At 37.0% G+C, this 25273-nt stretch overlaps 1 protein-coding gene across 3 annotated transcripts in view; it reads right to left on the bottom strand.

Annotated features, from left to right (window-relative positions):
* Window positions 1-25273, bottom strand: part of TULP4 (TUB like protein 4) — a 294458-nt gene that overhangs the window by 206387 nt on the left and 62798 nt on the right. For 2 of the 3 annotated variants that reach the window (XM_069070313.1, XM_069070311.1), the window contains 2 exons: window positions 23258-23605; window positions 21235-22852 (listed from right to left, as the gene is read on the bottom strand). In XM_069070313.1, the coding sequence (XP_068926414.1) occupies window positions 21235-21486 (252 nt within the window). In that variant the 5' untranslated portion in view covers window positions 21487-22852; window positions 23258-23605. The remainder of the gene's footprint in view (window positions 1-21234; window positions 22853-23257; window positions 23606-25273) is intronic. The other variant, XM_069070312.1, reaches the window with a different exon arrangement.

The following is a 25273-nucleotide window of genomic DNA, read 5'->3' as shown; positions in this document are numbered from 1 at the left end:
TAATTAATATTAATCTAATATTAGAGGGGAGGGAGAAAAAGGAAGCATGAAATGACACAGAAAAAGCCTAAATAATACAAGGCTAACTTTTTAGTAAATTCTATAAATCTGAATGAAGTGGTTCACACACTTGGTCTTACTATGTATGATAAAATAAAGGGATTAGTATTATTTTTACTCAGAGAACAGACAACTAAGGAGATTCGCCAAAGAAAATGAAAAATATCCAAGGTTCAAAAAGTCCAATTTTTCAATTATGGCTGTAAGGGATGATTTATAGAAGGGTATGATGACTGCCTTTCAAGACAGCACTAGAAAAATTCAGGAGGCTAAGGTAAAACAAAAATGATTCTATCAATATTTGTTATGAATCAGTCATAAGTATATTTAACTAAGCCCTTCTTGTACCTACACATTTTCAACTTTTTGACCACAGTAGTACATATCTTATATTTGTATAGCATGTTGCAGATGACAAAGCATGTCATAAACATATTTTTACCTGATCATCACAATGTTGAAATACCTAGACCAAGTGTTGTTATTGCCTTTCACCATCTGACAGATTAGGAAAGATTTAGGAAATGCAAATGAATTACTAAAGTCTATACAGCTAATAAAAGGAAGAGTTAAGACTCCAATCTGTGTCTTCTGACTGTAGGTCCAAAGATCTTTTCACTATATCTCACTGCAAATCCACCCTTCTAAAGGAAAGAGAGATAACTTTTAATCAAGAGATTTGGGTTTCGAACATGTCTCTGATATTCCTGACTTTGAACAGGTCAATCTGTTCATGTTTCAGTTTTCTTATCTATAAAATGAGAGACTTGGACAAGATAGTCAATAAGATGCCTTCTATTATAAAAAACACCATCAGGGTATTAAATATTCTAGTATTTTTGACTGGTCCCAAAATTCTCTTTCAAAAAGTACCTTATACTTAAAGTACGCTAGGACTGGGTGAGCAAGTCTCTGTCCAGCCTATTAACAATAAAAAGAAAATGAAGTTATAGTACTTTAAAGCTTGCAAAGGCTTTATATTTATTTACTCATCTGATCTTCCAACAATGTAAGTGCTTTTATCAGCACTATTTAAGATGAGGAAACTGAAGCAGCAAGGAGAAGTTAAGTGATTTACCAAGGATCACAGAGCTAGGTAGTGTCTGAGAGAATATTTGAACTATTGTAGCTGCTCCCCAAAGTGTAACCATTCATGTAGTGCTTTAGTGTTTACAAACCATTATCACTCCATCATCTTAGAAACTTCAACCATGGCCCATTTTCAAAGTTTTCAGACCAGAAGAGTCTCCAAGCACACAAAGAAAAAAATCGACAGAGAATGTCACTCAGTTTTTCTCCCTCTGTGCTAAGAAAATTGGCACTTAAACTAAAGTAGTTTGGATGTAGGCTAGACATAAATTTCTGACAAGAAATTTTCTTAAATGCTGATGAAGAGAGATTATGAAACTACTGTTTTAAAAATAATACATTATTCCGGGGTGGCTAGGTGGTACAGTGAATAGAGCACCGGCCCTGGAGTCAAGAGGACCTGGGCTTGGATCCGGCCTCAGACAGTTAACACAAAAACTAGCCATGTAACCTTGGCCAAGTCATTTAACCCCAATTGCCCTCCAAAAAGAAAAAAAAACACAAAAAAATAATACATACTTTCATGATAAAATCAAAGAGTAATCTAGCTTCAAAGTAAAAAGGTGAACACCTCTCTCACTCAAGCCCTAAAACCCACACACTGAAAGAATCCTCCTCCCCACTGCAGCTTCTCCCTCTGATTAGAGGGGCAACTCCTAGAACCTTCATTTAAAAAGAGTATCCAGGCCAGCTATGTCTCATTCTTTCCTCCAGGCTGCACTCCAGATTTCCTCTACCATGGCCCACTCCAGATACCTTTTCCTTTCCCCCTCTTATTGGAAGATGAGCAAAGTTAACGGCAGAAGAAGCTAACTGGAGAGAGCAAGAACAAAGAAGATAAAAGATGCTTTGATTATCTAGCTGAAACCTTCAGCAAATTTATTAAATTTCAGGCTGACTGCCAAAAATTAAAACTTCAATTACATATTTTCATTCCAGGGGGTGAAACTCAATATTTTATTGCACCTTTCTATTTCTGGGACACAGAAAATTTGAATGGCAAGCAACAATCTAAACTATAAACCAAATGCAAATAAGGATTTAATTTTTCAAACTGAATCTGGGTAAGTCAGTAACTGCTAAAATCTTATGAATACATTGTTTTTTTAGTTTTTTATTTGTTTATTTTGGGGTTTTTTGGGTCTTTTTTGAGGTGGAAGGCAGGGCAATTGGGCTTAAGTGACTTGCCCAAGGTCACACAGCTAGTAAGTGTTAAGTGTCTGAGGCCATATTTGAACTCAAGTCCTCCTGACTCTGGGGCTGGTGCTCTATTCATTGCACCACCTAGCTGCCCCATAAATACATTTTAAGAAGAATAAAAGTATAATTCCTGAGCTGTATAACTTTAAAAATTGATAGAAATTCTAGTCATAAAATGATATTTTATATGCTATCAAAGCTAACTAAAAATATATGGCTTCCTTAAACTGATACATTTAATTGCTTGTAAAACCACTGAATTCCTAATAAGAGCAACCAACACGTCATTAATTATAAAAGACATAAGCAAGGTAATGCCAGTATCTTTCTCTTGGTTGTCTAATTTTATTCTTTAAAAGTTTATATTTCTCTTTTAGCTTTTCCATTATTTCATACATATATATATATATATATATATATATATATGAGATACAGTACAGATGGACAAGGAGTTAGGTCCAGGGTTAAAAAGGAAGAGATCAGCCTAGATTGCTCTCAAGAAATTGCAAATCTCCTTTAATGACATCAAATTTCTTATGAAAACAAGGTCCATTTTTAATACCATTTTTAATAATGGTATTGCTATATGTCAGTATAACATGGATATATGTCAGTATAACAAGAGTCTCCAAAATTAAAAAAAATATGTATGACAGAACAATGAAGAAGCACAGAGGAAATAAAAGCAGGCTTATGCTATAATTAATGAAGAACTCTCAAGAAGGACAGGAATAAAAGATGTCATCAAGGAATTGTATGATAAAAAATGGGCTAGTCACACGGCAAGGGTGAAGATGCAGAAAACCAGGGTGCTCTGCTGATACCCTCACAATGGTCAGGAGAGATTGAACAAAGCCTCCAAGACATTGGGCAATCCTTCTATGATAAACAACACAGAATCACAGACTTTGAGAGCTGAAATGGATGTCAGTACCCACCTAGTATAAAACATACACAAAAGAAACATCCACTGTAATGTATCTGAGAACTGGTCATCTAGCCTCTTCTTGAAGATCTCCAAGAAAGAGGAAGTTACCATCTCTCAAGGAAGCCCATCACAGTTTTGCACAGCTCTGGGAGGAAGTTGTTTTTCCCAGATATTAAGCCTAAATTTGCTTCTTTGTAACTTTTATCCATTGTTCCTGGTTCAGTTCAGCTCTTTGAAACCACAGAATAAATCTTGTCTTTCCTCCACATGAGAGCTCTTTAAATACTTGAAAATATCTTAATACTGTCTGAATTTAATCTTCTCCTGGCTCAACATGCCCAGTTCCTTCAACAGATCTTCATATAGCAAGGACTCAAGGCCCTTTATCATCTAGTATTCCCTTGTAGGTACATTTTCCAACTTCTCTTTCTCAAACTGTGGTACCAAAATCTCAACACAATACTCAAGATAAGGGCAGGCTACAGTGAGACCTCTCCATTCCTGGAAGCTATGAATCTCTTAATGCAACTAAAATAAAACTAGAAAAAGAACAAATTAAAAATCTTCAATTAAACAACAAAATATAAATCCTGAAAAATCTGAAAATTAAAGAAAAAAAACATTAAACTAATAAATAAAACTAGGAGCTGGTTTTATGAAAAAAAATCAATAAAATAAACCATTGGTTAATTTGACTTTAAAAAAAGAAAACCTAATTATTAGTATCAAAAATGAAGAAAGGTTAATACACCACCAATGAAGATGAAATTAAAGAAATTATTAAGAACTATTTTGACCAAGTATATGCAATAAAACCTCAATCTAAATAAAATGGATGGATATTTACAAAAATATAAGTTGCCCAAATAAAAAAGAAAAGGAAATAGAATGCTTAAATAACCCTTTCTTAGAAAAAGAAATCGAGCCCCCCTGCTATCCCAGCAACCAAGACATCTGGTTCCCAGGACTGAAGAGCGGTGTCATGTGCTGGGAAGGGGGGTCAGGGATGCCAAGGGGCAGATCTGGTAGGTTTAACCCAGCCCCGATGCTGTGTGACCCCAAGCTGGCCAATATCCTCTCTGGGTCTCAGCTGCCTCCTCTGTACAATGAGAAGGGGAGGCCAGTGGCATCCACATCCTCTTCCCAGCCCAACTTGATGATTCCTCAATGGAAGGAGCCAGGCCTGGGGCAGTTTTGGAGCTGGAGTGGCAGCTGGTGCAGGGTCTGGCTGGTTGGGACCCTGGCCTTGGCCAAGCAGGGAGAGTTCAGGGGTAGGAGGGCATGAGCAGTGGCAGCTAGACCCTGGGCTTTCCCCACCAATCTTTCTGCTGAACAAATACCAGACAGAAGAAAGGTTTCATATATGCAAAAAAAAAAGTTAATAAAAGCACTTTTTGTGATAGCAAAGAACTGGAAACAAAGTTACTACCAATCAGTTGGGGACTGACTGAACAAACTCTGATTTATTAACATAATGGCATGTTACTGTGCAATGAGAAATGACAAATGTATTCAGAGAATCATAGAAAAATCTATATGAATTCCTGCAGAAGGAAAAGTACCAAGAGAACAACATACAGACTGAACACAGCAATATAAATAGAATACCAAAAAACAGTTGAATTCTAAGTAGTTGTTTAAACAAATCTTGGTATCAGTTAAAAGATAATGAAGCATCAGAGAGGGAGCTGACAATGGATTTAGAAGTTTGTAGGCACTGCTAAACACTGTACACTGTGTTGTCCTATGTTTCTTACCTTCCTATATTTGTTTCAAGAAGGTTTAATTCTCAGGTTGAAGGAAGCAGAGCAGAGGAACATCCAGAAATGAGTTATATTTAAAAAAAGATAAATAAAACTTATTTTTAAAAAAATTCTTAGATATCCTACTTTTACCTGTATATCTGCCATATTTCCCCAATTTATTTTTTATTTCTATTTTACTGTTTTTCTGTGTATAGGTTTTTTGTTTTTAAGCAAACTAGTATAATCTACCTATAGTTATCTCTGTTTAATAACTAAATGTGTATCTCCCCTGTACAAAGAAACTGAACAAGCCATAAATGAGTTCCCTCATTTAATTTTCCTCATAAATGGCAGGGAGGGGCAAGCAATACAAGAGCAAATGGATTTATAAGCAAATTCTACCAAACATTTAAGGAACAATTAATTCCAATACTATATAAACTATTTGAAAAAATGGTAATGTAAGACTCCTACCAAACTCCATTTTTTGACAAAAATGTGGTTTTGATACCTAAATCAGGGAGAGATAAAAACAGAGGAAGAAAACTATATACCCATTACACTAATGAATATTGATGCAAAAAAATTTAAATAAAATACTAACAAGGAGATTAGGGAAATATATCACAAGGATCATATACCATAATCACGCTGGATTTATATCAGGAATGCAGGTCTGCTTCAGAATTAGGAAAACTAAAGGCAGAATTGACCATATTAACAACAAAAAATCATATGAAGAAAAAGCTTTTAACAAGACAATACCCATTCCTGTTAAGAAACACTAGAAAACACAAAAGTAAATGGAGCTTTCCCTAAAATGCTAAGTAGTATCTGGTATATAGATGTTCTAGGAAGACTAGTGCCTCTAGTACAAGGGCTGCCAAGTCATTTTCAAGTCTCCTTTCTACCTTCAGTGGACACATGATTCACCCAATTTACCGGTGGCTCCAAGAAGCTGTAGCATGTGCAGTAGCCACACCCCAATAAATCATTTCAGCAGATGAGCTAAACCAGGATAAGGATAACCGAGGGGTCTCAAATCCATCAGTGAGTTAGGGCGGTGTCTACCAGGAAGACTTTCTCCCAGCAGAATGGGAGGATGAGAACAATTTGTTGCAATGGCCACGAAGGTGGCTGAAGCAGGTGCCAAGGGGCACTAAGAGTCTGGTTAGACAACATAGACACCAAGGTCATCCTTTGCATCCAGAGCCATCACCAGTCATCTTGACTTCTGTCTTGCCATTGAACTTCAATGACTCTGGAAGAGAAAGTGAGGCTGATGATTTCATACAGCTCTGCCTCATTTAAATTCAATTTATGCACAAGTCAAAAGACATCACCAAACCATTTTACCATTTTTATCTACATCAAAGTCCTATGGCAACGAGCAAGTGATTAAGCAGCAGGTATATATGTACAGTGGGAGCTGTAGTCAAAACCCTGCATACAGGTGGCCCAGTTCATAGGGTCGTCTTTTCATTGGGACTAAAGGAACAGTGAGATCCAGCAGCCAGTGGGGTACACCCTACTAGCAGTGAGGAAGGGTCTACAAGAGGTGCCCTAAAAATTATCTGCTTCACGTAACCTAACCCTGGACTGCTTACTGCAGCAGGTGGAGATCCTATTCTGTGGTCAAAATACACACAAAAAAATGTACAAAAACTTTTGGAGAGATGAGTCCACTTCACTAATGGTGCATGGAATGTATGCATGCTTATAGACAACAAGAAATTCAGTACACCTGAAAGACAAAAAACTCTTGCTGTGAGAGAACTCAGTAGGTATCACATTCAAACAGCAGCCCTGAGTGAAGAAGACTGGTAAATGAAGGCCAGCTTACAAAAGTCAGGACTGGATTCACATTTTTCTGGAGTTACCACAGTAATGGGGAATAGAGTGAAGGTGACATGGGTTTCACAGTCAAAATTAATGTACATAAACAAAGTCAATGCAACCAAGTTTAAGAGGGAGGCAGAAAACTGGAGAAGAATATTTACAACCAGTTTCTCTTATAAAGGCCTTATTTCTAAAACAGAGAACTTAGTCACATTTATAAGAATACAAGTCATTCCCCAACTGATAAATGGTCAAAGGATAAGAACAGGCAGTTTCCAGACAAAAAAAAAAAATCAGACCTATCTACAGTCATAAAAAAATGCTCTAAAATCACTATTGATTAGAGAAATGCAAATCAAAACAATTCTGGGGTACCACATCACACCTATCAGACTGGCTAACATGACAAAACAGGAAAATGATAAATGCTAGAGAAGATGTGGGGAAATTGGAACACTAATGCACTGTTGGTGGAGTTGTGAACTGATCCAACCATTCTGGAGAGCAATTTGGAACTACACCCAAAGGGCTATAAAAATGTGTATATCCTTTGACTTTAGCAATACCACTTCTAGGTCTATATCCCAAAGAGATCATACAAGTGGGAAAAGAACCCACATATACAAAAATATTTATAGCAACTCTTTTTGTGGTGGCAAAGAACTGGAAATTGAGGGGATGCCAATCAGTTGGGGAATGCCTGAACAAGCTGTGGTATATATATGTAATGGAATACTACTATGCTTTAAGAAATGATGAGCAGCCTGACTTCAGAAAAACCTAGAAAAACTTGAACAAACTGACGCTGAGTAAAGTGAGCAGAACCAGGAGAACACTGTACACAGTAACAGCCAAAATATGCAATGACTAACTTTGATAGACTTATCTCTTCTTAGCAATGCAAAGATCCAAGACAACTCCAAAGGACACATGATGGAAAATGTTGTCCAGATCCAGAAAAAAGAACTATGGAGTCTGAATGCAGATTTAAGCATATTATTTGCTTTCTCTTTTTTCTTTTTTTTCCTTCTTTCTCATGGTTTCTCATGGTTCTAATTATCTTTACAACATGACTAATGTCAAAATAGGTTCAATATAAATGTACATGTAGAGCCTATATCAAATTATGTACCATCTTGGGGAGTGGAAAGATTGGAAGAAAATTTGCAACTCAAAATCTTGGAGAAGTAGATGTTGAAAATTAAAAATAAATAAATTTAAAAAAAAAAACAATAGTCAACAAGTTTGAATGCTTTCCAAAGGAGTGAATGACAGGCTCATGACAATGTAACTGCCACTTGCAGGAAAGTGCCACACCACCATCATCAGTGCATATGCTCTGTAAGGGTTATGGGATTTAAAGATCTTCCACCCCCTGTTGGACTTGCTGACATAGCAGGAAGGGGTGAGGCAAGAGGAAGCAGAAGCCAAGCTGGAGTTCCTGCAGTGACTGGCGGCAGTGACGCAGAAGCAGCAGCGGCCAGCAACAGCAGAGGTACCGGTAGTGGCCGAGGTGGAGGCGGAAGTGCAAACCCCTTTTTTGAGCCAGCCAGAATTTCTGCTAAGGACTCCTGCTGAGATCTGCCAGGGACAGGAACTGCAGGGGGGGCTGGAGCTGCTGGGAGCATGCTTCCTGAACACTGAGCAGTTGCTGTGAGTGGGGAGAGGAAGACCTTTGCCTGAGGTAGCCTTTTCTGTTTTGAAGGCTTGAGAATGTGGTTGTTCACTATGTTAACTACACATGCCAATTTCGTCACTACTGTTATGGCTTTGACTTTATGGTTTTGGGACTCAGTTTTCTGGTATTTTAATAAATGTTCTAGCTTTATCCCCCATGTAGAGAGCCTGGTATATCTGTAATTAATAACCACATCAGCATATTTATAGTTGCTGTAGGCACTGTTAATATTGCATTGTTGATATATGCTCCCACCATGATGAACCTTGATGAGATCAAAGAGAAATTTTATAAAGACCTGAAGACCCTCATCATCAATGTGCCAAAAGAAGACAAGCTTGCAATTCTGGGTGACTTTAACACCAGAGTAGATACAAAATATCAGACATGGCAGTGAAGAATGTTTGGGAGGAATGGAGTTGAAAAGAGCAACAGCAATAGTCACTTACTACTGAAGACTTGTACATCTCATGAATTTCTCTTCACCAACATTGTCTTCCATTTACTTAAACATAATAAAGCTTTGTAGATATACCCTCAGAGCAAACACTAACGTTCAGTAGATGTCATTGTAAAGAGAAAAGACAAAGAGGATGTGAGAGTGATGAAGGCAATATATGGCACAGAGCACTAGACAGACCATAGACTTATCCTCTCCAAGCTAGACATTCATATTCAACAAAAGCGGCAGCCTTAGGGAAAAATGAATACCAGAACACTAAATGTCAACAGATTATAGCACTCCTCCATGAATGAACAGTTTGTTGCTAATGTGGAGGGAAAGTTGAGCCAACACATAGTTGGCAACAGTGGAGGAGAAAAGAAGTAGGCAGCTTTCAGCAATCTGGTTTATAGCACTACAGTTACTCATCTGGGCCAGAACTCCTTTTTTTTTTTTTTTGGAGAGGGGAGGGCAGGGCAATTGGGGTTAAGTGACTTGCCCATGGTCATGTGGCTAGCAAGCAAGACAGAACTCTTACAAACATCCAACTGGTTTGATAAAAATGATAGGGAAATTCAGAAGCTGCTAAATGAAAAACAAGAACTCTACAGGGTTTACCAGTAGGATACCTCATCCCTCTCTAAGAAGGCAGTGTTTAACTCCATCAAAAATAAAAGTACAAGCAAAACTTAGAGAGATGCAGGCTCAGTAAGAAAGCAGATGAAATTCACTTTATGCTGAAACTGATTTTATGATGCCCTGAAGGCTATTTATGGGCCAAAGACACATGGTGCATCACAACTACTTGGTGCTGATGGAGTCACACTGATTCATGATAAGGACATGATCCTGGAAAAATGGGCTGAACATTTCCATACGGTTCTCAACAGACCATCATCGATCAGTGCCGAAGCCTTTGATCATATACCTCAGATTGAAATCTCTAGCCAAACTTCCAATGAAAAAAAAGGTTTTGAATGCCATTAGACTCCTTTTGTGTGGCAAAGTACCCAGCGCAGATTCTATTCCAGCTGAGATTTAACAAGGTAGGGGGTTCATTGCTCATACAAAAACTTATTGAAATCTTCCAGATTATACAGCAAGAGGAGATTATCACCAAGAAGTTCAAGGATGCCTCCACTGTCCATCTCTATAAAGGAAAAGGGAATAGACTGTCCTGTAACTAAGAGAGATTCTTGCCAAAGTCCTCCTTAATAGGTTGTTCCTTCCTCTGGAAGATGGTTGTCTATCTCAGAGCCAGTGTGGCTTCAAAAAAGGCTAAGGAACAGTCAACATGTTGTTTGCTGCCAAACTCCAGGAGAAATGACAGGAGCAGAAAAGAGGTCTGTACACAATATTTGTTGAACTGACTAAGGCCTTTGATAGAATCAGTCGTGAAGGCTCATAAAAGATCATGGTGAAATTTCATTGCCTGGAGAAGTTCATCAGTATTATTTGCCAGTTGCACAAGATTACTCTTACTCCGATTCTGGATAATGGACAATACTCTCACATTTCCCCCCAGTGACCCATGGAGTGAAGCAAGGGTGTGTTCTTCCTTCCGTGCTTTTTAGCATGATACTTTCAGCAATGTTGTTAGATGTCTTCAATGAGGACGAAAATGGCATCAAGGTCAGCTACTTCACTGATGGTAAACTATTTAACTCAAAAAGGCTACAAGCCAAGACCAAAGTGGAGGGAGAGTTGGTGCCTGATTTTTTTGTTTAACAGAACTACACTCAATGCAGCCTCAGAAGTTGAGATGCAACAGAAGACAGATCAATTCTCTGTCATTTGTGCTAATTTTGGCCTGACAATTAATGTAAAAAAAACAGGGATAATCTACCAGCCAGCACCATACCACCCATACACGGAACCACTGGTTACAACAAATAGAGAGATTCTGAATGCTATGTGTAAGTTCATTTACCTTGCCATTATATTTTCCAGGAATATACACATAGATGAGGTTAATACACACATTGCCAGAGCTTAGCTTATTGTTCTGGAGGCTCCAAAGGAAAGTGTGGGAGAAAAGACATATTAGGCTACCTACCAAAGTGAAGGTCTACAGAGTCATTGTGTTGACCTCATTGTTTTATACCTTTGAAACCTGGACAGTCTACCAGCACCATGCCAGGAAACTGAATTACTTACATTTTAACTGTCTTGGGAAGATTCTGAAGATCTCAAATTGAATGACCAAGCATTCAAACTCCACTGCAGAGAGTACAACTTCAGTTGGCTAGCCCCATTGTTCGAATGCCAAAAATTCTATTTTACAGAAAACTCACACAAGGTAAGTACTCATATGGAGGTCATGAGAAGTAATACAAGGACACTCTCAAGATCGTTCTGAAGACCTTTGGAATTTTTTGTGAGATATGGGAGATATCGGCATGGGACCACCCAGCATAATGTGTCTGAATACTTTGTTGCTCTATGAGCAAAGCATAATTATAGGAGGTCAAAATAAACGTGAGATACTATAATGGTAATGGTAATTTGAAGATCTTCCCTGCCTCTTAATAAGCCTAAGGAAATCTGAAGACCTTCCCTGATTTGAAGATTTTCCCTGCCCCCAATAGGCTGAATGTAAACATGGAGCCTATGGTGGGAGGAGTTTGCTTAAGGGTGGAGCAGAGTCCACAGGAAATTGGGAGTCAAGAGCATTTAGAGACAGAAGGAGGAGAGGATGCACCCAGGGAGACAGTTGGACTCTTTAGTGTATGTTTGTGGCAAGGCTAAGGGATGGTGTGGCTCTCTGCTGCATTGTGGTGTATTAACTTCTATGTTGCTACAATGGATTCAGTTTCCTGGTGCTGGGATTTGGTATTCTGGTGTTTGAATAAACATTTTGTGCTTCTGTCTTCAACATGGAGAGTCTGTCATATTTTGTGATTGAGCACTATGCCAGTCGTATTTATAGTTGCTGTTGGCGCTGTGAATATTGCATTGGCGCTACATTTGGCAACAAGGATGGGATCATGAGATATTAGACCTCTATTTGGAGGCAGAAGGGATTTAGAAGAAATGGATATCCCAGGATGAGAAGATTTACCTTATTCCTTCCTAGCAAGGGAGTGGGATAAAAGTACAGGTCTCTGTGAAAACTAGGAACTGAGGCAGAAGGGTGACCCTAGAGATTTAGAAACATGTTTGCAAGGAATACCAATGAAATCGGGGAGAGAACTGGAAGGAGTGTGTAGAAGAGGCTGGGTATTATATATAAGAACAGAGACAAGCTGCGACAAGAAAAAAATTCAGATGGAAATGAAGTTCACTGATTTGCATGAGAAATTGGCTGTGTCACAGCATTTGGGCTCTTCTTTAGAAGAGCAAGCTGGAAGGTCTCAGATGTTAGAAGAGAAGGTTGCTTTTCTAGGTTTGGCTCAGAAAAGGAAGAGAAAAATTAACCAGAGGAATGTGCATGCCACCCTAATACAGACTGAGCCTAGTTACCACGACAACCACTGCCAGGAGAGTTCATGGGTACAGAATAATACAATATTAAATGATGATGCTTTTACAAGGGCAGAAACTTGTCCCATACTAAGAAGAAAGCAGGAGAACCAAGAAGGCCAAACAAAGTTTAGGGAGATAATTGAGAATTTTACTCAGCAGGAGATTATTGATATATTAAGTAGATTTACTCAAAGGATAAGAGAATCTTTAGTGTTGTGGACAGTGAGAATAAGTGACGAAGGGGCTGGGAGTATGGGTAGATAGCATGGACTGACTGAAATTTATAAGTATTTGTCAGAATCCTTTTGTCCAGCAAGCTTTTGGAGATTACAATATTCACGAAGGTAACAATATGTACAGTCTGTTAGCTTTAGCTGCTGATGGATGCAACAAAATGAATCCCACCAATTCTATGTGGCCTAGTGGAGAGAGACCCTGGTATTCTCTTAGGGACTGTATGACAAAGGAAAATGTAATAAAAACTGCTACCATGGTAGGAGATGGAAACGCATATCATGATATCCCCCCCTTAAGCATTTTTTCACAGAACTATCATAGTGAAGACGGCTCCTCCTACTTATAAACACCTACTTTTGTCTCTACTAATTGGTAAAATAGGGAACCTTCTTTCAGAGGTGCTGGATAAGATTTCAAAGCTAAGTGACTTAGGGGAATGGGAATAAGATAAATTTCCTTGAGAGAAAAGAGTAAGTAATCAGCAGATTCAAAGTCAGAATATATTGACAAGAAAAGAATTGTTTACTGCTCTATTGAGAGTAGGGGTGAATTTGGGAAGAATTGATGGTATTCCAACTAATGAACTATATAAATTGTATTGAGAAAAGGGGCTTATTAGACAGAATACAGAAGTAAGGATTGCTCCTACAGATCCTCCTGAATCCTTGTATCTAAGTTTGTCACAACTTCAGGGAGAATAGGAAATTGGCTAAGCCCCAGCTCAGATTAAAGTACCAACAGTGACTACGAATATGCTGGCATAGTGCTCAATCACAAAATATGACAGACTCTCCATACAGAAGACAGAAGCAAAACATTTATTCAGACACCAGAAAACCAAATCCCAATACCAGGATATCAAATCCATCATAGTAACGTAGAAGTTAATACACCACAATGCAGCGGAGAGCCATACCATCCCTTAGCCTTCCCATAAACAAACACTGAAGAGTCTGTCTCCCTGAGTGTCTGCCTCCTTTCTTCCTTCTGTCTCTAACTACTCTTGACTCCCAATTTCCTGTGGACTCTGCTCTACCCTTCAGCAAACTTTTCCCACCATAGGCTCCATGTTTACATTCAGCCTATTGGGGGCAGGGAAAATCTTCAAATCAGGGAAGGTCTTCAAATTCCCTTAGGCTTATTAAGGGGCAGGGAAGATCTTCAAATTACCATCACCATTACAGATACACAAATCTGGAAACATCTCCACCCCAAATGTTCATATGCACTATTTGTACCCGACCTGTGGTAGAGACTTCCAAGGTCATATTGGTCTGATTAGCCACAGTTGGACACACTGAACCTTGATCCCAACATTGTAATGTCATTTTGGTTCTCTTCAAGCAGGAAGGACAACAGCCAACCAAGTAGTATCTATTTAAAACTAAAAGCAGGGAAGGCTAGGTGGAGCAGTGAGTAAAGCACCAGCCCCACAGTCAGGAGGACCCGAGTTCGGTTCTGGCCTCAGACACTTAAAACCCACACCAAAAAAAACTAGCCGTGTAATCTTGGGCAAGTTACTTAACCCCAATTGCCCTCCAAAAGGAAAAAAAAAAAACAACTAAAAGTAAATATTCTCTGTAATGAAGATAAACTAGAAGCCTTCCAGTGAGTTCAGGGGTAAAGCAAGGATGTATACACTATTATTATTCAATACCGCACTAAAAGTCTGGATTTATCAATAAGACAAGAAAAAGAAATCGAAGGAATAAGAACAGGCAAAGAGGAAAGAAACAAAATCACTTTTTGCAGATGATATGACGGTATACTTAAAGAACCCTCAAAATTAAACTATAAAATTAATCAAAACAATGAACAACTTTATTTAAATAGCAGGATACAAAATAAACCCACATAAAATCACTGGTACTGCCATATACTACCAACAAAACTCAGCAGGAAGAGACAGAAGAGAAATACAATTTAAAATAAATGCAGACAGTATAAAACACTTGAGAGTCTACCTGCAAAGATAAACTCAGTAATCACATAAACACAATTACAAAACACTTCCACACAAAAACAAATCTAAACATATAGATAAATATTAACTGCTCGTGAATAGACCAAGACAATATAATAAAAATGACAATTCTACCGAAATTAACTTACTTATTCAATGCCATAGCACTCAAACTACAAAATAATTATCTTACAGAGCTAGGAAAAAAACAGTAATATTTTATCTGGAAGATCAAAAAGTTAAGAAAATCAAGGGAATAGATTTGTTCACAATATAAATTAACCAAAGTAATCTAATATTTGATAAACTGAAACATAAAAGCTCTAGAGGCAGGAACTCTCTGTTCCACAAAAATTGCTAGGAAAACTAGAAAGCAGTTTTGCAGAAACTAGGCACAAACCAACATCTCACACTATATGTACTTATTTAGACATAAAGAGTGAGATCATAAGCAAATTATGGAAGCATGGAAAAAATTACCTGTCATATTTTTAGATAAGAGAAGAATTCATGACCAAACAAGAGATAGAGAGTAACCATAGGAAGCAAAATGGATCATTTTGATTAAATAAAATTAAAAAGGCTTTGCACAAAAACAACACAGCCAAAATTAGAAGGAAAAGAGAATTTAGAGTAAGTTTCTCTTATAAAGGTTTCAATTCTCAAATATATAGGGAACTGAGTCAAATTTATTTTTAAAATATCAGCCATTCCCTACTTTACAAATAGTCAAAGGATATGAATAGGCTGTTTTCAGGGGGAAAAAAATCAGAGCTATCAATAGTCATAGGAAAAAATATTCTAAATCATTAATGACTAGAGAAATGCAAATTGAAACAACTCTGAGGTATGACTGCACATCCATGAGATTGTATAATATAACAGAAAAGGAAAATGATATAAATGCTGGAGGAGCTGTGGAGTAATAGGGACATAAATGCACTGCTGAAGCTGTGAACTCTTACCACCATTCTGGGGAACAATTTGGAACTATGCCCAAAGGGTTACAAAATTGTGCAGACCCTTTGACCCAGCAATACCACTACTAGGTCTGTATTCCAAAGATATCAAGAAAAAGGAAATGAACCCATATGTACGAAAATATTTGTAGCAGTGATTTTTATAGTGGCAAAGAAGTTGGGAACTGAGGGGATACCTGTCAACCGGAAAATGGCTGAACAAGTTGTGACATATGACTGTGCTGTAAGAAATGATAAAAGGGATGGTTTCAGGAAAACCTGGCAAAGTAAAGTGAGCAGAACCAGGATAACATTATAGAAAGTAACAGAAATATTGTAACAATAATCAATTGTGAAAGACTTAGCTACTCTGATCCATGACAATTCCAAAGGACTTACAATGAAAAATGCCATCCACCTCCAGAGGAAGAACTGATGAACTCTGAATGCAGACAGAAGCATATTTTTCACTTTCTTTATTTTTCTTGGTTCCCACTCCCCACCCCCACAACATGGCTAACATGGAAATATGTTTTAGATGGCTTCACATTATAATTTAGGTTATCATATTGCTTGCATTCTCAGTGGGTGAGGTGTTAGAAGAAGGATAAGATGATCTCAAATTTTTGAAAAAGAATGTTAAAAAAACTAAAAAAATTATAAACTCATAAAAGACGTAACTACTCTAATCAATACAATGACCCCTGACAATTCCAAAGGACTCCTGACTAAAAATGCTATTTGCCTCCAGAGAGAAATCTGATGAACTCCAAGTACAAATTGAAACATTTTCCACTTTATTTCTCATGCCTTTTTTCTCGTCACAGCATGGCTAATATGGAAAAATGCTTTGCATAACTTCAAATAAATTTCTCGTCTTCTCAATGGGTGGTGTAGGGGAACAGAGAGAGAAAGAGAATTTGAAATTGAAAAATGTTTTAAAATTTAAAATGAAATATAAGTCAGTACTGGCAATGTACTAAAATATATTTACAACAGTCAATATGTCTTTTCATTACAATTTTTATTTTTCTGAGATTTTGGTGTTTAATGACTTGTACCCACAATATATTAATGTAGACCTGTACAACATACAGCCCACGGACAGCTTGTGGCCTAACAAAGGATTGCAGGTGGCCCAAAAAAAATGCAGAGAGTGTAAAGAAAGTAAAGATATAATGAGTGCTTAGTTTGTGCCTAGTCTCAACTGTGCCTATCATGTAACTTGGTAGGTAGGTTGCCACTATGTACTCTCTCCTGTTTATCACATGACCTACAGCAGCCACCATCAGTCTGTCTCTGGTATGAGAGGAACAAGAATCATATCTTTTCACGGTGTTTTTAGTTGTTACTAAATGTAGCAGTAAAAAAACCTGGAAAATGTATTAAAATTTGTATTGATTAGCAAAGTAATTTTTTTTAACACTAATGTGATTTCATGATAAAAATCTTAATAAGTGGTAACTGATATTAATTGAAATTTCCCTTTTTTAAAAACTATGATTTCCAAAATAGTTTAATAATTAATTATACTTTTACTTAGAAAGTAAACTGCTAAAAACCTATATGCAGCATTGAAGAAGTTTAGCCTATTTTAATTTTGGACCCTACCTACTGCCAAGTTGTGCAGGTCTGTATTAATGGGAGAATATCAGTATGAAAGAAGTGGACTGACATGTTACTTTTATACTGAGGCAGTCAGTTTGGTATCTTGTATAGAACTGAGTGAATACCAGGCTTATTTCATTATATTGGTTCCACACTCAAACCTCTGGCTCCAAGTGGTACTATGTTGCAGTCAACAGGCAGTTTTAACTCTTTTGTGTCCTGCCTTGGACCCTCAATGCATCAGGATTCCAAATGCATCAAAGGATCATATAAGTTTGCAGAGGAGAGGCTGTCTAGGTTCAAATTCTCACTAAGGTAAATCATCATCCAGTATTCCAATATATCCAATGAAGAGGAACTCTATTTTTCATGGCAGTCTATTCCACTGTGGATCCTCTCTAAATGTTTAAAAAAAAATCTTCTTTATATTATTAACTAACCCACCCAAAACTATCACATAGTTTCTGCTGCACTATTTCAAGAAGGCAAAAGATTTATTTTCTTTCACATGACTGACATCCAATTATTCGAAAATAGTTTCTCCTAAGTCTTCTCTACCCTTAGAGAGATCACCATGCAAAAAATAGGAAGAGAAAAGAAGAAGGAAGAGGACAGAATCTTGAGGGAAATCCATGGTTAAAAGGCATGACCTGGAAGATACAGCAAAGGAGACTGAGGAGCATTCAGGGAGGCAGAAAGAAAAGCAGTAGAGAGTAGTATCATGAAAACCTAGAGAGAACAACCAGGGTCAAAGTCTACAGAGAAGTTCATAAGACTATTAGATTTGGCAATTACTGAGGCAGCTATTTGATGCAATGGATAAAGCACTGGGCCTGGAATAAGGAAAACCTGAGTTGCAATCTGGCTTCAGACACTTACTAGCTGTATGACCCTGGGCAAATCACTTAACCTCTGACTGCCTCAGTTTCCTCAACTGTAAAATTAAAACAGTAAGAGCAACGACCTCACAGGGTTGTTGTGAGGATCAAATGAGATAATATTTGTACAGTACTTAAAAGAGTGCCAGGTATATAATAGGCACTATATAAATCCCTCCCCAATCAAGAGTTTACTTGGAGCAGTTCAGTTAAAAGTTTAGGTAGAAAACCAGACTGCAGAGAGTTAAGAAGAAAATGATAAAAAAGGAAATGGAAGAACCAACTGTAGGTCACCTTCTCAAGAAATTTATCCACCAGAGAGAAGATATATAGGATATCAAGCCAAGATAGACAGGTCATATTTTTTTTTGAGAATAGGAAAAACATGGGCCTGTTTGTAAGCAGAAGGAAAACAACCAGTACACAAGGAGAGAATGATTATTGGGAAGTGGTAGGGAACAATCTACTGGGTGGTGATCCAGTATTCTACCCCAATAGGATCACCTGAGCATGTAGAAGGATTAGCTTTGGCAAAAAGAAGGCTAATCTCTTCATGTGAGGTAGGGCTGAAGAAGACAGTAGCAGAAGGTATCTCAATGATGTGACATAAGTAAGGAGGAAGAAGGGAGAGCTCTCAAAGAATAGCCTCAATTTTTTGAGTGAAATATTTGACAAGGTTCTCAGATTAAAGATTAAGAGAAAGGGAGCCTTTGAAAGATTTAAGGAGTGATGAAAAGGTTTGGAAAAATCATGATAAGTGGGGTAGTGAATTGATTAGGAAGGTATAAAAGGACTGCCTTGCTGCAATTATGTGGTAAACTAAGCAGTTTCTTAATTTTCTCTAATTTCCTTTGACATCACAAAAGCAGGAGCAAAGGCAGCAGATGGCAGGAATAATGCAAGGCTGAGGTCTGGCAGAGTAATATCTTCAACAGTGGCAAGGGACACAAGAGAAGACAACAGTTCACCTGGCTCTCCAAGGACAATCAGTGATAGACTGGGAAAGAAATGAAGAGTAGAAAGATCAGAAGTCATGGTAAATCAGTCAGTCATTCAATAAGCACATGGACAAAGAATACAGTTTGAGGTTGCAAGGTAAAGGCAGAAATAATAGATTATGATCATATAAAGGAATTTCAGAGCTTAAGCTTAAATACAAAAATGTAACTTATGGGTAATTGCAAGATCAAGGATATTATGATTTCTCTGTGTAGCTATGGTGGAGTGAAGGAGTAAGTCATAGGAAAAAAAATAATATAAAGAACTGGAAGGTTAGGGTGATTCAGGGAGCATTGATAGATATATTTTAAAATCCCCTCGTATGAGAAAAAAACTGAGTCAGGCACTGAACCGATTGAAGAAGAAAGGAAAGGATCTTGGAGGTCAATAGAAAACAGCCACTAGAATACCGACTGGTGAAAAATACTAGTTTTTTTTTCTAAAGTGCTTCAGTTACCATTAGGAGATTAGAGACAAAGGAAAATAACCCATCCTACAAAAATACTTTCTGTATTTGTACTTTCTGCAGCACTTTCACCTATAGCAAAGAACCAAAAACAAAGTGTCTATCAAATAGTCTATCACTAAACAAATATATGTTTATTTTGTGTATATGAGTATATATTATATAGTATATATATGTATATATATATATATATACACACACACACATACAAGTATATGAGTATAAGGGACTATTATGGCACTATAAAAAATTATGAAAGGCATAGATTCATAGAAACCTGGGGAGACATGAAACAGAATGAAGAAAGTAGAACCAACAGTACTATTTATATAATGAATACAACATGAGAAGGGAAAACAACTCTGAGACTTAAGTGCTCTATGACAAGTCACACTAAAGAAGCACGGCTTTCACTTCTTAGGGAAGAGGTGATGGGCTACAGGCACAGACTGAGACACATACGCAGACACAATCACTACAACACAGATCTGTTTTGCTTGACTATGTTCCTGTTACAAGGAAAAGCTTCTATGTGTGTGTGTGGAGAGAGGAGGCTGGTTACAGGAACAGGAAGGAGTACCGAGTGGGAAGCAAAAAAGGTGGGGGAGGAAGAAAAGAACACCAATGAAACATTTTGAATATAATGAGAGGAGATCTGAGGGAAGCTTAGAGGCACACAAACAAGAAGAATACTAGTACTAGCACATTAAATTTATATTATTTAAATTGTATAATATATAATGTAAAATATATAAATTAAATATTTATATTATCATTTATTAGAATATTATTTTAAAGGATTGAGCTGTATGTAAAAAATTTACAATTTCATGTGTAATCCCCACTTACTGCTTTCTTTGTAAAGGAAATTTTTGAAGTGGTTTTTTATTTTTTAGTTCAAAACAAAATTTTCTTTAAATAAATAGCTTATTTGCCTTATTTACTTTAATCAAGGTCTAACCTCAATGACACCACTAACTCACCTTGATTTTCATTCTCATGGTGGTTTCTCAGACACATAATAAACCAGTTTAGTAAGTTTTATGAACTTAAGATATTTAAACATATGAAATTAAGGCTTTTGTCTTCCACAGTAAATTAGTTAATTCTACCCCAACTCTATGAAATAACAAACAGGTACATAAACTATCCCTATAGGAAAATATCATGTTATTCCACAAAGGAAAATATCACTTTTTGTTAAGTAATTCTCTACCTTATTAGAAAACAGTAAGTCCCTGCAATGATGAAAAGGTAAAGAGTAGAAGGAAAAGCATCAGATAATTTTAATTAAAAGAGACTTTAAGTCATTTATTCTGACCATCCACTCAATGCAATGATACCATCTACAACATCCCTGACATATTTAACCTGCTTCAATACTTCCAATGAATCAGTGTTGAATTATTTTTAGGGAGGAATGTAAAAGGATAGCAGTGGAGTATACTTGTTACATAAAAGAGCTACAGACAAGGATACCCAACTTCACTAAAACTTTTCCAGTTGAAATCTAGAAAAACCAATGGTGCTAGAAAACCATTTATTTATAACAGACCCAGTAAGGCAAAGTCACAACATTGTCTGAATCAAAGGGGTCTGGTTTTAAGTAAAGGAAGGCTCACTTCTACAATATAAAATTTCTGAATATTTTTAAAAATGAAAAAATAAAACTACTCACCTCACTGTTATGGCCTCTCAAGTTGAAGTTTATTCTCTGAGGAGTGTTTCTATCCCTCCTACAGTGGCTTGAAGTAAATGTCACCCCTACAACTCCTCGACCATTGCCAGTAGCCAACCATCCTTCTTCGTAATACCGCCTCCTGCACACTGGCTTCTCTTTCTCACTCTTAGGAACTCTACCCTTCCAGGAGAGGCATAGAATATTTGAATCGCTGCAAAGGACAGGCCCATGTTCCACTGCTGCATACATGCTTTTTTATTAATATTTTTACAAAAAAATTAATGTTTAGTGCAGAAAATTTTAAACCAATTTCTCTTTTGTTGGTTTGATTCTTTTTTTTTTCTCCTTTAAATCATAAATACTGACCTGGCACACATCATACGGTCAGTGTTATATAAATATCCACCAAATGCATAGTGAAAAATTCCTCTATAAAAGATGATGGCAGTCTGCTAAGAAAAAGTAACACTTAAAAAAAACTTCAGGTTCATTTTTATTTTCGAGTCCTTAGAGTGAGGGTTCACTTATCCTTTGGAGAAACAGCATGATTAAGAAGTGGTGATCAAGAAACAGGTGCGTCTTCTTTTTGCTCAACTTGTTTATCTTTATACAGCCTGAGATTCCAGTTTACAGATTCCAGAGACAAAGGGTTGCAAATGTGTAGATTTCAAGTAACTTAAGGCTTTAAGAATTCCTCTAGTTGGATTTTCTCTTCAAGAGTTCAAATGCAGAAATTGAATATACATAATCATCTCTTTTTCTGAGCCACCCTCTGGCATGTTTTCTGAACTAGACAAATTTCTGCTGCTAAAGCTGAAAAAGATTGCATAAAGGGAAAAAAAGGCACACAAACCGTGCAAAACAGACCAGAGCTTGTGCAGGTAGGTACACACCAGTCCAAATTTGGGAAAGAAAGGGAGTTTCCTCCTCTCTTCAGAACCAAGAAACCCACTGAATTCTATGGCTTTTGTAATTCAAAGCCAGTTCCACATTCATGGCAGGTCTTTGCTTCCACCTGGAACTTAACATACCCTGAACTGTTTATCACGTTTTTTCGCCTGCTTTCTCACTTCTTGCTGCCATAGAGGCACAAAAAAAGAAGATCCCTCTTTCATTTAGCAGAATCAGAAATGCTCTAAAGCTTTTAATACAGTAAAAAACATTTGCCTTCGGTGAATCATAAGTCTTCTCTCTTGTAAAACAGGCTACACTTCAGTTTTGATTCTTCCCCCACTTCCACCCCCACTTTGAACTCCCTCAGTTATTTTTCCCCTATTCTGCTACAAAGATCACATGTTTTTTCCATCCTGGTATAAAAACAAGTCCCAGAATTAAGCACATAAGTAATCTCCCACTCATCTGCAAGTCTTCTAGGATTCGAGAGGAAAATAATTACTTAAAACAAAAGCACACACACAAAATTCAGATTTCCTTTTTCCCACTGTTGCCCTGATGATGTCTCATAGCTTGGCCGATGAATTCTTTCAGTTCAAATTCAGAAAGGGTGCTCCAAATGCCATACTTGTAGTCCAGTAAAAAGGAAACTTACTGTTTGTTTTCTCTTCATCTCTGCTTTTTAATTATTGATTTAGATTATAATTTTAAGATATTTATCCTATAGATGCAGGAAGAGAAAGGGGAAATAAATTATATTTTCACAAATACTTTTAACAAAAAAGAAAAAAAAACACACAAATCAGTTCAATGTCCAAACTTGTTCCATCACTCCTGAATTTACTTTCTTCCAGTCATAACCACAAAGTAATGGTCAATAGTCAGTCCAGGAAATAAAAAAGAGTTCAATTCATTGAACCCACTGAAAAAACAAAGTGCCAAGGACAGCACATGATCATACTCGTGGTACTAAAATACAGTTCCCCCCCGCCCTTAACCCTGTCACCTTCTCATTTAGCAAATTCTTTTAAATGTAGAGGTATTTTGGGGACTTGATCTGTGCAGGATTTTTTTTTCCTTTTTTTGCAAACTTTCTTCACCCACGAAGACCATATGGAAAGTTCACCTTTAGCAATGTGTTTTTCTCCCTGGACTCCTGAGCCCAGTGTTGCCAAGTTGCCCCATCTGATTCTTAAATTTATTTTCATCAGCTGTGAAACTTTTGAGAGTGGGCCAAAGTGAGTGCATATGTTACTGTAGATGTGTGCGTATGTATATGTCCTTATGTATATATATATGTCTAGCTGTACGTAGTATTAAATATACATACGCGCACACAAACACAGACACACACACTTCCTCAGCCTGCCACTTGAAGCTGCCTCTGCTTTTCCAGTCAGTTGCCATCAAGAGTTAAGTCATTGAAGGATCCATACTAGTCACCACAGTTTTCAATCCCAGGCTCCTTCCAAATCTGTAAAAATAAAATGGAGAGAAAAAGGTTATAGTTTCTTAAAATACTAAAAAACTGAAACTGTAACTACATGTTAATTATAACAAAATGAGTCTTATACTTAAACCTACTTACAAATTGATGGTTAACAATCAAATAGGTTAAAAAGAGGTAAGTATATTAGATACTCTAATAGGAACAAAAATTCAATCTTTTATCAGAATTTGCCAATAGCTGGCTGGATCTGAATTAAATTATTTCCCCATTACATTTTTCTTGATCCTAAATCCTAAATATTATTCCCCTCTCTCTGGAATTTCACTTACAAATTTTGCTCACTCTCAAAACCAAATTGTTTAACAAGTAGATCTATGGTTCTAGGCACAAATCTATATACTATTTATTCAGGGATTTCAATCACTACTGTGTGAAAGAAAGTTTATGAATAATTTTTTTGAGTTACCATCACTCAGGTGACTCATGTTAAGTTTGTGGATTAAAAAAAAAATTTGAGGAGCGGCCAGGTAGCACAGCGAGTAAGAGTACCGGCTCCAGTGTCAGCATGACCTGGAGATCGAATCCGGGCTCAGACACTTAGCACCCACCCAGAAACACCTGGCCGTATAACCTTGAGCAAGTTACTTAACCACAATTGCTTAGGGGCAGCCAGGTGGCTCAGCAAGTAAGAGCACTGGCTCCAGTGTCGGGATGACCTGGAGATCGAATCCCGGGCTCAAATACTCAGCACCACACCCAGAAATAACTGGCCATGTAACCTTGAGCAAGTTACTTAAACATGATTGCTTAAAAAAAAAAATTTTTTTTGAAAGTAGCATGTATCAAAATAGTAAATAAAATTCTCTCAAGGAATATGTACATATGGAAAAGAAGAAAACCTATAAAACTAAAATTCACTTCATTCTCCTATGGTACTAAACCACCAAACAATATTACCATTGGTTTGTTAAGAATTTATGGCAAGATAGGCAAGGGGATAGGGTGGCAGGAGAGGATAAGGGAGGGAGGGTGGTTAGGTTAAGGAACAGGAGGTCAAGGTAATAGGTAGAAGTAAGGGTAGAGAGTAAAAAACACAAGTAACCATAACTAAAAATGTGCTACATTCTACATAGGACAAACTTACCCACAAAACTGAAATGGACAGCAGATTAAGAATATGAATTCAACAATATGTTGCTTTCAGGAAACATTATAAAAATGAGAGATACACACAAAGATAAAATACAGGGCAGGAGTGGAATTTAGTATGTAAAAAAAGTAAGGATAGTAATCGTGATCTCAGACAAAGTTAAAGTTAAAATAAATTTAATCAAAAGTGAAAAACAGAGAAACTATGTGTCAGGAATATTATTCAATATTGTTTTAGACCATTTAAAATACCTAGACGGTTTTACAAAATACATGAGCATATCACTGCCAAAACAGAAACTATATGAACATAAACATAAGACATTTTTATATAAACTCAGATCTAAGTAACTGAAGTTTTATTGTTCATGGGTAGGTCAAGTCATTTTTTAAAATGACTTTTTAATTTTTAAAATGACAATTTTACCTGATCTATTTATTCAATGTCAACCCAATTAAACTGCTAAAAAATTATTTTACTGAGTTAGAAAAAATTATAACACAGTTCATTTGGAAAAACAAAAAGTCAGGAACTTCAAAGAA

Source organism: Petaurus breviceps, unplaced genomic scaffold (assembly GCF_028583685.1).
Source record: "Petaurus breviceps papuanus isolate PSGF00001 unplaced genomic scaffold, PetGlider_PUasm1.0 90808, whole genome shotgun sequence".
Taxonomy (NCBI): domain Eukaryota; kingdom Metazoa; phylum Chordata; class Mammalia; order Diprotodontia; family Petauridae; genus Petaurus; species Petaurus breviceps.
This window is presented reverse-complemented; position numbering and strand designations above follow the sequence as displayed.